The following is a 17,948-nucleotide window of genomic DNA, read 5'->3' as shown; positions in this document are numbered from 1 at the left end:
TGCTTAAGTGGAAAATCAGTTGCGGGTCTAAAGAGGGGGCAAAAAAATTGGGAAATTAATCTTTTAGAATGAAATTGTGATTTTTTCACGAGTTCTAGCCCCTCTCCCCCCCCCCAACCCCCCCCCCAGCAATTTTTTTCGCTCACTATTTTATTTTATTTATGCCCCACCCCTCCAACCTGAAATCTTGGATCCACCACTCTTTAAATAAAAACAAAAACATCTTCCTTTAAAATCCATACAAGAGACCAATCATTTGTATAAAACATCACAATTGAAGGGATTACGTCGGGAATTTGTCCGAAATTCTGACCTGTTCCGAAATTAAAAAATGTTGGGATATCCTTCTATGGGTTGAATTGGAATCGCCAAAAGGGAGGAACAGGACTTGTGACCGGTGAATTTCGAGTTTGCAATTTACCATATTTTGTTTGAATAATACGTACAAATGGTCATTGGCACATATTGAAATGTAGCATGAAATATATTCATATTCTTATGTCTGTTGTTTCAAACGTAGCGGCCACCCCTTTCTACAATAGCTATGAACACCCAGAGATAATGGATACATCCAACTGTATTGGTTTGTCTACTTCTTATATGACGTCACATATTTGGCACTTTTTCAGTGCGTATGAACTTTTTTGAAATCGGTACTCCTCGTTTACTGTCTTACGCAGGCTTTTAATTTGCTTTTCATAATTAATTTAAGTTTGGTAGTTCATATAACTGAAAATTCTGAATTTCAATTTTATGTATTTGTTTCATTTTTCCGAACTATTTATCGCGAAAGTAGCGAGCACTGCTTTGTGATGAGGACACTTATGGTTGACTGCAATATGATTGTACACATTTATAATGACTGTGTTTACTAATCCTTCCGAATGTACACAATATGACTATAGTAGTGTACTATAAATAACAATTCAACGTGTTGTGTATTTTGTAGCATTTTCATTCAGTCACTAACAGGTGAGTCGGTTTATCACACAACAATGAAAAAAATCTTGAAAAAGCATGCTTCGATTCTTCTCTGATTACTCAGAAAATGAAAACTGATACACATTCATTCATAAAAAAGTGTAATCGTATTTCTTATATTCTTAAGAAGATATTAAGTGTAAATATTTTCACGAGTTCATTAGAGTTTCATTTCTCTTGTTCTTGTATTGATTTTCAAGACCGTACAGGACAAAGAAGTAACAGTAAAATTCTCCAATAATATACATTATTAAATTATGATAAGATTTAAATATTCTGTTCCATTGATTTTTCCTCTTATCTAAGCATCAGACAATTTACCTGGAATTTAAATAAGATATACTTGTATCTTTGCCATGTTTGGAGTTTAGAAGTTATCACTAGATTTATCAAAACTTGAACATGGGCAAATTTTCATTTGTTTCAACTTCTTCAACAGAATCTAACATGTCAACTTGGCCTCATTTGGTCTGATCCTGTTGACTTGCATAATCTTGAACCATATAAATGCACAACTATTGTAACATGTTAGTGACATGGTATTAGCAAGGATGATTTTGTTCTGCTTTTTAGTGGAATTCTGCTATTTCAAATCTGGATTTTATCGTTACGATTCTTTTTTTTACTGCATTTTTACGTCTGATTTTGCCGAATACTACTTCATTTGTAGACCTAATAAAATCTTCTCTGTATTAGAAAGAATGTAAGTCATAATATATTGCCAGTGGCAGAAATTACATCTTGTGAAGGGTTGCCTGCTGGATTGCTGTTTTTCTTTGTCCAAAACTTATCGGAACCTTTCTTCGGTGGGCAAGTTCCAAGTTTGTTTTTCTTTGCCCACAAATTGATAAAACATGTATAGTCCAATATCAAAAATGGGCATTTTATCAAATGAGACAAGTTATTCTATAGATTGCCTTGTTGATGACCTTGGGGCAAAAAGGCAATCCGTTCTTAAGGTGACAAAAAGTCTTTATACAGCATGCACAGCACCTTTTGTAAGCTGCTGTTCTTAGGACAAATATGATAAGGAACAAATAAACAGAGCAAGGTATCCTTTATCATCTTGGGCTACCACGTAAATAGTTGTAATGCACATGTACTAGAAAGTTAACTTTGTGCTTACTTATTTAATTTTAAAAACCCTTTTGTATTATTCTATTCTAAAATTGAACAAGACTGAATTTTTGTTGTACATGTATTTTTGGATGTTTGGAAAAGAAGACCACTATACATAATACTACATTTTGTATCGAATGATAATCCACTGTGTTGGGTTGAGATACCTTATGAGACTGCATGAAGTCGAAATACATGTAAATTTTGTACATGCAGATACATGTATGAAGAGTGAAGAAATAAAAATTCATGCTGACTTACAGTTGACTTAAATATACAGTGTGGGAAAGCATTTTTTCCTAACTTGCCATTCTGGCTAGTGGAATATTGCTCTTGCTAGCCAAATTCATTTGTTTTTAAATTTATCAAAAACTTTTCTATTTTCGAATATTCCCTCCCATTGAAGTTTTTCATGTACTTTACAGTAACAAAATAAGTACTCCATTTCTGAACTCAGATTTTAAAAATAAAATTATATTTCAACAGATTCTTCATTATGAAACAAGGACATTTGCTTCTTGTTCATTTTTATTTTGACAATAAACAACTAATTTGCAAGAGTAATCAAGGGAACCAAGGTTATAGCGGTAATCAAAAGAATGCAATCCAGGGACAAAGACCAGACATGGAAAACAGACATACACAACAAAGAACATAAAGTAACTAAAATCATACATACAAAGTAACAAAAGCAAATGAGCAACTCCGACTCCACTAAAAACTGGGAGCATGGACCAGGTGCACCAGTAGGGTAAGCGTCCTCTGCTTTTCAAGAAACACCCACCAAGTTGATCATAAAAAGTCAAGTCCGGGGTAGACAAACAAGGAAAGAATAACTATGACCTGTTGAATAAATCAGTGTTGTTGGTGCAGATGGGTACACCATAAGAATCCACAAGTTCATGATGACAACCATAAAACTTCTGTAGTGATGACTTCAATCTTGTAGCAACATAACCCTGTTCAAGAACCCTATTTGTTAGAGTTGTAGCCGGATACAAAAAGTCTGCGTAGTTTCGGCAAGCTCTGGCATAATGTATGAGTTGTGATATGAATACTCCATACGCAGGTGCTGAAGGGATGTTGCCACAGATGAAAGAAAAGTTGACAATTCTGAATGAAAAGTCATCATGTTTGTCGTAAAGTTCGGTCAATAGTTTTCCTTTGCCATCGATTTCTAAGTGTAGGTCAAGATATGAGGCTGACCTTACAGTGTCTGTAGTATCCTTTATCTCAAGTTCTTTTGGGTAGATGCAATATATCAAATCCCCGAAATTAGGATTGTTTAAAGATAATATGTCATCTCTGTAGTGGAAACTGAGCTTAAGGGATCTAGCCAAACAATATTCTTTCTTTTGGATCAAATCAGCTATAAAGTCAGCCTCTTAAGAGTGAAAGCATAAGGTCAGCAAGTGAAGGAGCACAATTTGTTCCTTTGGAATGCCAACCGTTTGTTGAAAAACACGTCCACCACACAGGACAAATATGTTGTCAATTAAAAATTCCAGCATTTTATAAACATCTTCCTCTGTATATTTGGAAGATGATATGGAATTATTTCTTACAAAGTATGAGGAATCTCTACCAAGAACTATATATTTGTATCTAGGTGTACCATCTTTTTTGGAAAAACAATGATGTATAATGTTTTTAAGTCTGGATTTTAACGGAGTATGGGGAATGGAGGTATACAGTGTTGAAAAATCATAGGTTTTAATGATATTATATTCAGATTATAGTCTTGAACTGATTGTCTCCAAAAGATCTTTCAAGTTTTTCAGGATCCACATTGAATTAATACTACTATGGGAGTAACAAGTGTTGTGGTAGGACTGCAGACCCTCTTTGACAGGTGTGAGTATAGAAGTTAAAAGTTTTGAAAGAGGTTTAGTGGTACATTTTGCAGATCCAGCTATGAAACGTTTGTACAGATTCTTGTGGAGTTTAGGAATCCAGTACATAGACAGGATAGCACAGATATATGGTTTTCCACAATCTCTTCTTTGTAGAGAGTGGTAGCAGTATAGGTCTTATCACTGCTATTATTTTCTACGTCTACCTCTAATAATAAACATTTGATGTAAAATGTTTTGCAGACAAAAACAATGTTGTTTTAGGCTTTGTCTCCTGGTACGACAACATATTTGTCATGTATAGTAGACATTGTTTTTGCTGCATCAGGGTCTTTGAAAACTAATGTAGCTTTGGCACTCATTGACCTACTTAAAACTTTCATTCGTTTAAAAATTAAAGACCTCACGGCCTTTAACCACTATGACAGAGAATCAAGGTCTTTGTTCTCGTTTTATCCATTTTCTTGCATATTTGTTGACGACATTCATAAGAACTTTTTAAGTTATAATTCCAATTTAAGAAAGGTTGCTCATAAAAAGTCAAGTAGACAAACAAGGAAAGGAAAACTATGGTAGAGAAGTCTTAAATTACTAAAATAATTTCGAATTCTAATACAAGATCGGAAAATTAAAATGGCAGACAGTAAACAGTGCTTTACAAGTCAATAAAATTGTGCATATCATGCCAAAATTCACTTGACATATTCAAGCTAAACTTCTTAAAATGTAAGGGACATATTTTTAATGTATGATGTTACGGGATATTTTACTAAATAACCTGTTGGCTGGTTAACTTTCCTTGGAACTCGCCAATCAAATGAAGGTTGCCAAATTGACAAGTGTAACCTAATGAGAACTTGCCAAATTACATGTACATATCTACTCATATTTGGCGAGCTGGCGAGCGCTGGTTTCCCACATTGATATAGGGTAAGTTCCTGTCATTTTACTCTATGCATGTAGCATAAAAAGCATGCATGTACATGTACATTTATATTGCAATGGAAGAAAAGGACATTATACATAGACATGTGCATGTGGACCATATTTCACAATCCTTGTTACATTTTATAAGTGTAAAAAAAAAACTTCCTGCTTACCAAGGACTTTGTTTGTTTTCCTTATTTTGTGATTAAAAGTGGGGAATCACTAGTGAGCCATCACTCACAGATTTCTTGTATTTCTCCACTCCATATGGTAAAATTGAGATTTTTAAAATATGTTTTCCAAGCATGTGAAAGTCGTAGAATAACCATAGAGAGTAGATAAATACAATGTACATGTAGAATACAGTATAGGATTGACCCATTGGCATTAAACCTGTAGAAACACTGACTTGAACCTTAAAAAATTATGGATGAAAAAGGAGGCCAGTAACAAGCCTTTTTCTGATGACCAAACAACAATTTGTTGAATAGTGTATGGGAGTGGTATTGTTGACAAATCTACCCCATTTCTTTTTTATTGGGAAAATATGTGCTATTTTTATAAATATTGAAATTTGAAATAGCGTTACCGAACCTTGAATAAGTACCAGGAAAATGTGATTTAAACCATAAATTGTGTAGAGGATGTCAATAAAAAGATATGCCTTAACAATTAATGGGTGTAATCTACCCCGGACTTGACTTTTTATGAGCAACTTGGCTGGGGTTTCTAAAAAAGCAGAAGATGCTTACCCTACCAGTGCACTTAGTCCATGCTCCCAGTTTTAGTGGAATCTGAGTTGCTCATTTACTTTTGTTATTTTGCATTGTTAGAAACTGAATTTTTTGTTGACATAGACCCATCATAATTTTACATAGACCGCACTGTACATTTTAAAGCAACTTGAGACAATTTCATCATAGACCTGCTTGATTTTACATACATGTAGACTCGGTCCATAGGTCTATTGCTAATTTCTTTTACTGTTATTTTGTATTATTTTAGTTACTTCGTATTCTTTGTTGTGTTAGTTGGTTTTTCATGTCTGGTCTTTGTCCTTGGGTTATATTCTAATGATTTCCACTGGAATCTTGGTTCCCTTGATTACTCTTTGAACAAAAGCACCATGTCCTACCCTTCAACTACAGTACCAATTTTGAAATAGTTAAATTTATTTGTTTGTCATTTTTCTGACAAATACGGAAAAATTTATCATGGAAACTCCCTTATTTCACAGGTAATTTAAGGTGAAGAAAATTACTATATGAATCTGAGAAAATGTATCACAATGTGCCATACCACCAAAGGAAGGCTGGCATTGATATTGGAGGTTATGACTTGTAGTTTCTTTATGTTCAGACAATGCATTTATACATGGAACTTGAGTAAAAGTACATTAATCACATATAAATTTTACAAGGTGCTATATACACAAAGGAAAGTTTGGGTTGATTTTGAAGATTAAGACTTGAACATTTTAGAAATAAGGGGCCAGAAACAAGCATTTTCCTTATGACAATACATATGTAATGAGTAAAAGTGCATTAATCTCATTCACATTTAAGTTTCACAAGACAAGGTGCCAGTCTTCCACATATGGAAGACTGGGACTGATTTTTGTGGTTGTGGCTTGATCCAAGTAAAAATAAGGGTCAACTTACAAATGCATGGACCAAAAACAAGGGTTTTTTTTATTTCTAGATGATGCATTATTCATTTGTAACTTCAGTAAAAGCATGAAAAGGGAATGGATTGTTATGAAAATATACATGTACCACAAGGTGCCATACCCCATAGGAAGTGTAGGATTGATTTTGCAGGTTTTAATTGAAATCATTCAGGAATTAGGAACCAAAAGTGGCCACTACAATTCAGGTCAAATTAATATTTCTGTTGAATGTCTAACTGCAATGAAAACTCAAAGCTGTATAATGTTCAAATTGTTTGTCCATACTTGCCCCAACTGTTTAGGGTTTCACCTCTGTGGTTTTTTTTTCAAACTGTGACCTGTGAACCATTTTATTACATGTAGCTGCCTGTTCAGCAAACAAAAGTACAGCTGTAGGTTGTATTTGTTGGTCAAGAAAATTCTGCAGAGATATCCTGTAATATTGGAATGTCTATTAGTGTACTTGTACATTTACAATGTAGTTCTCTGAAGAATTCTTTCATGAACAATGAAAACATTTCCATGCATTAAATTTTCCATTTATTGCAAATATGGATATTATCATTTAGTTATAAATGTACAAAAACATTTGTATTACAGCTACATGTGTACATGTATAATTGATATTGCACTCTTATTTTTTTTATATAAATTTAAGAGTCAATATACAATATAAATCTAAGGTCATTATTGTACCAGTGTGGATAATATGATGCTACTGTAAAATATTCTTTGCTACTAAATTCATACCACTTTGATTTTTATTTATTTTTGTCCTGACTTCTTTGTGTATAAATAAAATTACCAGTTTTGGAATTCCGATAAAGATGTCATTCATGATTGTAATTAAAGATCACCATGGCAACCAAAGTGTTCAGTAAATAGAAGAAATCAATACTGAGCGGGAATAAAAGTGTATGTGTGGGTAAATTGAATTATACAAGTTATGCAATGTTGAAACATTGATGGGACCCAGATTTTAAGATTTGCCAATGGGTTGCATACATGTACATGTACCTGTAGATTTTAAAAGTTGGAGGACATGTGTGTACCCTTTGAATGTACATGTACAAGTAGAGAAAAGCATTGATGGATGGATTAGGACATGTCTTGATTTTGAAGGCGAGGACTGGTCAAGATCGATTTAATTAAAAGGTTTTTGGGCAGACCTATATGTAGATCTTTAGGTCACACGATGATTATCTTTTTCATACATATAATCGAGAGTGTCTGATATTTAGAGTGCATTAGTTAAGAGGTCAGTTTGTCCAAATTATACATGCACATGTTCTCAAAAGATATATTCCTTAATATACATTGTACCTGTACTTTCTAAGTTCTACCTCACTACCCATTCATTTCATCAAGATACTTGTGAATGTACATGTTCTACAATACTTGATTTTCACTCTTCTTAAATGATCTGTAAAAGTTTTGATACTTGTATGATTCATCACTGGTGATTTAACAATAAACATTCTTTTTTTAGGCATATGTCTTGTGTCATGTTGGTCTACTCTTACATTACATTTGTATGTTGTCAAAAGTTATATAAATTTGTACATGTAACATGGACCTTTTTTTTCCCCTGACAATTGTACAGTTGTACAAATATTGTGATTGATGGTTTGATTATATTGTCCATATTACAATGTACAAATGTACAATGAATAATATATTGTTTTGCTTTGCATGGCTATCATTTTTAGCACTGTGTTGCCTGAGATGAATTTGAGTTTACTTGTACTGTACATGTACAATGTAAGTATACAATGAACATTTTGATGGAAAATAAGAGATACTCAGTGTGCTATCTTTGTAGGCAATGTGCTGCATGTTCATGTACATTTTATCTCAGATTTATAGGGAGAACACTAATTTTTTGGAGAGAAAAATGGAGGTTTGAAGCTTGTAGTAAAAAATCATGCAAGTGAAATGAGATTTAGTTTTCTATTGTTTTGGTGTGTGGAAAAGTTTCCAACTTTTCTACTGTTGGTATAGAATTAGGCTATTTCTTGAACATTTTCACGGAAAGGACTTGATTTGTTCCAAATTAAAATGATGTTGGTCAATTGTCCTTAAACAGTCTGGACATTAATATTGGTAAATTGTTAACGAACTTAAAATATCACAGGGATGCCTGGCATTGAAAATGGCAAAGTATTACTTACATGTAATGTTGTACAATGTACATATATATTAGTACATGCACATACAATTGTACATGTATATGTAAGATAAGTTACATTGGAATTTTAGAACCTGGGACTAGCTTGACTGGACTGTTTACAAGTGTACACATGTACATGCACTTCCTTTAGTGTGTATTATATACAAATACATGTATGTCCTTTTAAGATTTGCTTTGTCTATATTTAATTTCTAAGTGCATTTGTATGAACAAGTGTAACTGACATTCTATATGCAGCTTCTTGTGTAATTCTATACAGAAATGTACTGTATGGTTATTTGAAGATTTCAAGACCATCTTAGGTTGTATTGTGTTCCTGTATAACATTCATATTTCATTTCTCAATGAAGGATATGTCCTCCTACAGTATACCTTAGCCATGAAAGCTGTTGTCCATTGCTAAGTTGTGACCTTTCTGATTTATGCCGTCATGAAAGTCACAGTTTACATTAGAACTTACTAAGGTACAAAATGTACATGGTTATTATGGGATTCAAATCTGTGATAAGGCCAAACTGTCTGACCAGTTACATTGTTGGCTTTTATTTTTCAGAACTACATGTACCTCATTCTTTTTTGTTGGGAAAATACATGTTTTTTTTTAACTGGGAAATTCAGAATAACCCTGCAAAACCTTGAATTTGTAGTTAAAATGTTTAATTTTATAGAAGATGTAAAGGAAAAGACCATTCATAATCATTTAAAAATAATGTGTGTTGTGAAGTGGCTCAATTTAAATGTAAATAACAATAATGAATTAGTGAACAATAACCATGTTTAAAAGGTAAAAAGGAACTACATGTACATGTAAATACAAATAAAATATTAATAAAACATAAAAATATTGAAAAAAATATGAGCCAACATTTTCAACCTTGTGGCCTTTGTCAGGTGAAAAGCGTTGAGGAGAAAACTGTCAATCCCTACCACAGAGACCAGATGTGGAAACAGCCTTATATCATAAATAATTTTAGGTGAACAATATCACTGGTCTCAGTCAGGGCTAAATTCACAGGGCCATCTGACTTATCAGGTCCAGCAGAAATTTTCATTTTTATACTTATTATACAAGTGAAAATGTCAAATCTCAGTTTTGTCCAGCAGAGGCAGATCTAGAGGTTTAGTAAGGGGATGGTTCCAGCCTATTTTTTTTTTCAATCTTTTACATTAAATTAAAAAACTATTTTTCTAGAAGTCTGTCTTTTCCTTGATGTGACCTGTAACATTGGAATCAATTTTATAACTTCTTTGTATATTGTATACATTGTACTTGTACATACATGTACATACTTATTGGGACCATGATATTTTCTTAGTGTGGAACCCAACTTACATGTACATGTACTTTTATGATTCACATTCTACATACACGTACATTTGTACATGTATCTACTATACATTGTGCTAAAGTATATACAAAATCTGGATGCTCATTAAGGATAGGACATCCAACGGAACAGCTAAATGTATATAGATAATATAATAGTTGTGTTTGCTAAGTGTAGAAGTCAATTGCAATTTTCTTAATCAGTCTGATTAGTGAACTTTTTTGGTAAAGTATTCATTTAATAAGAAATAAGTTGGTGAGTGGCCAGTTTTATTTGGGAGTGGACATACATGTATCAATTTACATTCATTAGAAATAAATTTGAACTCACGTTGTCATTCACATTTTTTGTCTGCGGATGCCTGGTCTAATGTAGAGGGAAAATAGCAAAATAGGATTTTTAGTGTCAGTTTTTTGTATTGAGGTTCTATAGCACACAAATTTGCATTGCTTGGAATGAGAACTAAAATGATGTTTTCTTTCCTGAAAGTGATGTTGCTGTGGATTTAGAATATATACATGTATATGCGTCAAATAGCTGAAATTAAGCTATCAAATATCAAATTAAAAATTTTAAAATTAAAATCTTCCAACCCACCCCATATTTTTTGTGAAGTTTAGATGTGAATCTACCATTTATGTACTTCATGTCTTTATGTACTGTATGCCTTACAAAAGAAAGCACTTATTGAACTGTGAAGTTCCTCTTGATAAAGGATGTACATGTACAATGAATATAGTATCATTTCCTTAGTGTGATGTCTGAATGATTTGATATTAAAAAAAAACCTGAAGCACACAGGTAAAAATCTTGTTATTTCCCTTTGATGAAAATTATGTCTGGAGTTTACAGGTAGATTTACCTTGATTTTGTTTAAAGATCCCTGGTCAGGTCATATATACATTGTACTTGTTAGTCTCCTTGAAGGTATTTGTAACATTTTAATGATTAAATCAATAAATCAGGAATTCTGTTTAAGATTGTTTCTAGACATCATTCTATAAAAGTGTCATTAGTGACTCGCTGTCTCTTACTAAAAGATTCTGTAAAAGTGTCATTAGTGACTCGACATCTCTTTCTAAAAGATTCTGTAAAAGTGTCATTAGTGACTCGCTGTCTCTTACTAAAAGATTCTATTAAAGTGTCATTAGTTACTTGCCATCTCTTACTAAATAAAAGATTCTGTAAAAGTGTTATTAGCGACTCGACATCTCTTACTAAAAGATTCTGTAAAAGTGTCATTAGCGACTCGACATCTCTTACTAAAAGATTCTGTAAAAGTGTCATTAGCGACTCGACATCTCTTACTAAAAGATTCTGTAAAAGTGTCATTAGTTACTCGCCATCTCTTACTAAAAGATACTAACTAATTGGTGCTTCTGCTGTCTGTACCAAAAACATTTTCAGTTCCCAGCCCAAACCCTTGAGTGTAATCACTTTCTATTGATATTCCATGTTGCCGTTTGATAGGGGCAAAGTGATTAAGGTAAAAAAAGGGCAAAATTATGAAGGTGAAATTGTCCACAGAAAGTAGTTGTATAGGCTTTATTCAAAAAATGGCCTTGTCCAACAATATTGTTTGATTAATTTTTTTTAATTCAGCATAGTTTTTACATGATAATATGAACTGAAATTCATACATGTACAATGTACATTGCAAGTCCTGTACTGAATTTTAACAAGGTATGAAGGTGCCTGTAACTAGTGAAATCTTCTTTCTGTTAAACACAGATTTTAAACAAGTACCAACCTCAAATGTAATAGACAAATCACCATTTCTCCTTTCCCTCTTTGTGAATTATACATGTACTTATTTAAACTAAAAATGCATGTACATGGGTGTGTTTAATGAACAGGAAAAACTAGATTAAAGGATGTTAAAAAAACATAGTACCCCTCTATCATTAATTAAGGAATGAAATATCCCCAAAGCATTTCTTGGATTGAAACCCTGTATCTACCATTGTAAGCTATTTTTAGTTTTCAAGGACACACTGTACATGTAGCAATGCTTACACAATGAATCTTTTGTATAACTTAAGTAATAAATGATAAAAATGAAGAGGAAAGTAACTACTAATTCTATATTTACCAGTGATTCTTGATTTTAAAAAATCTTTGTAGTTTTTATATACGATATATTTTTAATTGCAGAATGTAGCTATACACAATGTTGAAGAGGAAGATTTCAGATATAGAAGGGGAATCACCTATTACATCAGACAATGATTTGGATGAAAACAGTAGTAGTTCTGTGTTAACCAATAGTAGTACAGAAGCTCCGACCTCTATAGGTAATGATGTGTACATGTACATGTAGGTCCTCTCTAACCAGTAGTATCACAGTGTATAAAGCACCAACCTCCATTGGTAATGATGTGTACATGTACATGTAGGTCCTCTCTAACCAGTAGTATCACAGTGTATAAAGCACCAACCTCCATTGGTAATGATGTGTACATGTACATGTAGGTCCTCTCTAGCCAGTAGTAGCACAGAAGCTCCAACCTCTAAATGTAATGAGGGGTACATGTACATGTAGATCCTCTCTCTAACCAGTAGTAGCAGAGTGTACAAAGCATCGACCACCATAGGTAATAACAAATCAAGCAGTTTGTATACATGTACACATCAAGGGACATGTAGGACCTCTCTTATTAAGGTTTGATTGCTACATGTAGCTACATGTATTGTAAACCAACTTCTTTTATGAAACTACTGTATATATACAACATGTACATGTAATTTTCACATTTGATGTAGACAAATTGTTTTATGGGTTTATTTGATTTTGCATCTAATTTCAAAGGTCTATTTCATAATAAAGGGACTTATTTTACAGCTTCAAAATGTATTTTTATATACCTGTGACAGTTGGTTTACAGTTAACCTTTATCTGCTTGTAAGTTTATTTCAAATTTTGGATTCATATGCAGAATGACTGCTCAAATTTATGAAAAGTACCTTCTAATCGTTAATCAGAATATTTTGTTTCTGGTTGGGGTCAAGATGGAAGGTAAATATCTGTGTTCAGTTTGACCTTTCAACTTAAGAAAAAACACTGATTTAACCAACTGATTTAAACATTTACAAATATGCATGTATGGATGTACATACTGATTTTTTTAACAAAGTAGACACTTTTACATTAACAGTTGGGTAATCAATGACCATTTTTAACATACAAATGTACACTTCTGAAAGAAAACTTTTTTTTTGTTCTACTCCCAGTCAGTCCTACCTCATGGAAGTACAATGTATATATCATGCATGCTCATCAACTACTATAATTCTTTTTCTACATTTCAGTGATGACCAAGAGAAAGCGGCATAAAAAGTCAGTGAAGTTCAAAAATGTGACAGTGTATTATTTTAACAGAACACAGGGTTTTACGTGTGTACCAAGTGAAGGAGGGTCGACACTGGGTTAGTTATGCACATTAGTTCATGGGGTCATGTGAAACATCTGTGTTGGACAATTTCCTTTTTTTTCTCTCTCAAAATTTGATGAGCCAATCTTCTGATGGACATATGATTGTTTACCACTCTCTTCTATGCATATGTCAAAAGACAAGATGTATTGTGGTATACCAGTGTCTGTCTGTCAATGATTTACACTTTACACAACAACTCAAATATGCTTTCAACAACTTTTTGTGAAATATTGATGAATTTTTTTTTCTATTTATGTGTGCTCCTTGTTTGTAAAAAAAATATTGATGTGAAAATTTTGGTTTAGTAAGACTACTTACATTTACAATGTGTAATTGTTATTTGCATATATATTTAAATAGGCTTACATTGTAAGGTATACATGTACATGTATAACTGTGTGTATTAGTCATCATTTTCAATTAAAATGAAGGCTGATAATTCTTTTAAATATTTGCAATAAATACATGTAGTTGTAATTATCAGTTTACATACAATTTGTATATGTTGAAGGCAGTGGTTATAAACCACATGTAAACTTAAATTGTGTCTGTCCCCTGACAGTTTATAGTTGATGACTTGAGAACAATTGAATTTTTTTAAACTTTGCATTGTTGTTTAGCACCATAAAAACAGGTTCAGTTCAATGTTTAGCAAAATCCAAAATGTGGTTTTCAAGGTAGGTCATTTAGAACATTTTGCCATCCCCCTTTTTTCATCATTGCATGTTGGGATACATGTATCACCAGATGTTCCATTAATGCCCTGTTTCTTGTATGAATTGACTGACCATTTTATATTAAAGCTAGATTCTGATTTTATCTAATAAAGTACAAGGTGTTCATGTAATATTTATCCTATTAATAGTCATGTAAAAATTAAAGTTAATATCAATAATATCATCTGTCACATTTGTCAATGTTTTTCAACAAAGGTTTTTATCATTAAAAGTTATCTGAAAAAATTTGTATTAACTACTGTACATATGGTGGCATGATTTTGAGAGAAAAAAACATTTTGAAAAACAATTTCTTTTTTTTTGACTTGGAGTTTTTTGTTTGTGCACTAGAATTAGCACCCTTTCTTAAAGTACATTATCAACCATCCCGTTTATGTGGGAAAATAGCACTGAAAAGAAAGGTTAAAATAGAATGAGAGTTGGTTTAGGTTTTCAATATTCATACCTGGTAGTTGTCTGCTTTAAGGCGCAGTTTTGCTATGTCATAGTTTTCCCTTCTTCTTTCGTCTACCCTGGACTTGACTTTTTATGAGCGACTCGGAGGTGTTTCTAGATAAGCAGAGGATGCTTACCCTACCAGTGCACCTGGTCCGTGCTCCTAGTTTTTAGTGAAGTCCGAGTTGGTCATTTACCTTTGTTGCTTTGTATGTATTATTTTAGTTACTTTATGTTCTTTGTTATGTTTGTCTGTTTTCCATGTCTGGTCTTGGTCCCTGGATTACATTCTTCTGATTTCCGCTAGATTCTTGGTTCCCTTGATTACTCTTTCAAATCTAAATTTTACAGTTATGATTTTTTTCTACTGTATATTCACTTGTGATTTGGCCACGAATTCCACTTAATTGACCTCACAAAATAAGGTCTGAGGATATATTCTACCAAATAATTATAACTAAACTTCTACAATTTTTTTTAGGGATGATTGATAAGCACAGTTATGAAGAGACATTTACAATCACAGATCATGCTAAGGAACAGAAACGTCTTCACATGTTGATGATTGAAGAAATGAAAAAGGAAGAAAGGAAAAATGCTAAACTGCTTGAAAGTGATGAAGAAGATGATGATGAAGATGAACTGGAAGATGATTCTGATTTTGAAAATGACGATTTGTATGTTTTGACACCAATGTCAACACGTCAAAGACGTATGCTGTTACGACAGTCAGGTGTAAAGAAAATTGACAGTGGTGAAAAAGATTCTTGTCGAGATATTCGAAACTCTCGTGAAGTCTGTGGCTGCGATTGCCAAGTATTCTGTGACCCTGAGACATGTGCATGTAGTCAGGATGGTATACAATGTCAAGTTGACAGACTCTATTTTCCTTGTGGTTGCACGAAAGATGGCTGTGGAAATGTGCAAGGAAGAATTGAATTTAACCCTATTCGTGTAAGAACTCATTTTATCCATACATTGATGCGTCTACAGCTTGATAAGAAAGAAGAAGATAGATTGTCTCCTGTTTCAAAAAAACAAAAAGGTCAAGAATTAGAACAAGACAAAAATGAGTCTGATGTTGATTCTGCACATTGTTCTGATGATGAACAAAAATCTATAGACTTGACTGAATTTAACAGCAACGAACTTGGAAGTTGTCGAGACTGTCAGAATTCTGATGTTTGTAATGTCATGATGCAGGAGGTTCAGTATGCATCACTCGAGGCCCAACAACAGAGGGCAGCACTGTTGTACCAGTCTCAACAATACCGAGAATCTCATTCAAATATTATACCAAGAGTTTTCATGTACAATGAATCAGAAGAAATCTACAATAGTGAGAGCATGTCATCTTTATATACATATAAAGAAGATGATAGTTCTTACTCTGAGACAAGTTCAAATGAGAACAGTCCACCGTACGAATCTTTAGAATATCATGAAAAATCATATCAGACTTTAACTCCATATTCTGCAGGAACTTCCCCTAATGCAGAGTTCTGTAATCATGCTGCGTCACATACAACATTCATAACAGACTCTCAAACAGAGAAAAAGTACACATCGTTAAACTCTTCAAACCAATTCTATAAACTAGACAATATGACTGGTGCCATGCCCAATAATTGGGGAAATTACGCAGGATCACAGAACACAACTCCTTCATCTCAGTACACCATAATGACCAACACAACCTGCGATAAAATCGCTGAAGCATGTCCCGCCATATCTTCACACATGAACTGTCAAGAGAATGGTTTTACAGATGGCATTAAGGTGGAGAAATATGATGATTCATACGCAATAGATTGTGATGTGAAAACATACATTGATCTTGATAAAGGCTCATCCAACCAGTCACAAACTGGTACCCACTGCGTTGCCCAGCAACAGACAGGAAGTTCCCATAATTCTACAAAAATATGGCAGGAAAAGACATCTGCTGAAATTGGACAGAATTTTGGTGAAATTATCAAAGAATCTTTAGTTGAAACAGTACATGTTTCTGCCTAATAATAAGTATTACTAGTCTATATTTTTTAAAAGGCATTTATTAATAGATTTCATTTATGTGTACTTACTGTAATCAGTTTATATTGTTAAAAAATGGGCTTTTTATATGAATTTTTCATTTCCTTCCCACATTTTTTATTTTAGATGAAAAATGTCATCAATGAAGGGTTTTTAGTAGGAAGTAAACTAGAATTTTTAGGTAACTTTAAAAGAAATTGCAGAACCAAATTTAACTGTGTAAATGACTTTTCAGCCGTGTATTTTGATGTTTCAGTCTTTTAAAAAACTATACATGTATGTGTTATTGTGATTGGCATATAAAATATATCCAATCTAAAGATTATGTGCTAACTAAGCTTTTGCTTATAAAAATTCCACAGAAATTTGTAATAGGTCTTAAAATTAAGAGTTACTTCCCTTGGACTGTTCAGTATTTACTGTTATTTAGATTTTATTCACATTTTGTCCTCAAATGTTGAATAACATGTACAAATAGATTTAAATATAAATTAAGAAAGAAAAAATCTCTAAAATTAGAATTATAAAAGAACAACTAAAATAATTTAATGGTTTTCAGGCAATCTCTCATCCCATTTAAAGTTGCTTTGTTACCCTTTTTTGTTTTTATTTGCAGTATCAATAAGATATAAAGAAAAAAAAACACCTTCACCACTCTTGGGGCAATAATAACGTAAAAAGAAATGTCTCGTCCCTTGTTAGTTTTCATGAAAAATTGCCTGAGAAGCAAGAAATTAAATTACAATAGCCAAAGATGCAATTGTTATACATTTACATTGTATTTCTCCCCTACCTATGTTGAGGTCATATGCTTTTTTGGTCCATGTGTCTGTCGCAACTACAGGGTTTCAACTGGAATTTGAGTTCCATTTTTGCCATTAAAATGGGGCGACATTGCCATAAAAGTTCGTACATGCATGTACATGTACTACATTATCAAGTGGGTTCTTGCATGTGACTTTGGGTCACAATAGTATGAACTCAATACAATATATATGTATATATATAAACTTTTATTGATAGAGGGGAGCTGTGGATATCAGTATCATTTCAACACATTTTTAGGGTGTTTTTTTTTATTAATTGCATACTACAACAATTGCCATTGTAGACCAATATTTTTTTTCATTTACCAAATTTTATGTCCATTTGTTGTCAATGTGACCAAATAAATATATTTGTCTCAATTGTACAAGGTACAATGTACATGTATAGGTGTTACATGTAGTTTTTATGTATT

At 32.8% G+C, this 17,948-nt stretch overlaps 1 protein-coding gene across 1 annotated transcript; it reads left to right on the top strand.

Annotated features, from left to right (window-relative positions):
* Window positions 1-797: 797 nt before the first annotated feature.
* Window positions 798-17,351, top strand: LOC148599365 (uncharacterized). Its single transcript, XM_088557514.1, has 4 exons — window positions 798-972; window positions 12,223-12,362; window positions 13,378-13,494; window positions 15,156-17,351. The coding sequence occupies exons 2-4, from the start codon at window positions 12,239-12,241 to the stop codon at window positions 16,688-16,690; spliced, it is 1,776 nt and encodes a 591-aa protein (XP_088413640.1). The 5' UTR covers window positions 798-972; window positions 12,223-12,238; the 3' UTR covers window positions 16,691-17,351.
* The last annotated feature ends 597 nt before the right edge of the window (window positions 17,352-17,948 follow it).

The sequence above is a fragment of the Perna viridis genome, chromosome 13 (assembly GCF_037379345.1).
Source record: "Perna viridis isolate PV_CMFRI_1.1 ecotype Kerala chromosome 13, ASM3737934v1, whole genome shotgun sequence".
NCBI classification, from domain to species: Eukaryota; Metazoa; Mollusca; class Bivalvia; order Mytilida; family Mytilidae; genus Perna; species Perna viridis.
Note: the sequence above shows the minus strand (reverse complement) of the source record. Positions and strands in the feature narration are given on the sequence as shown.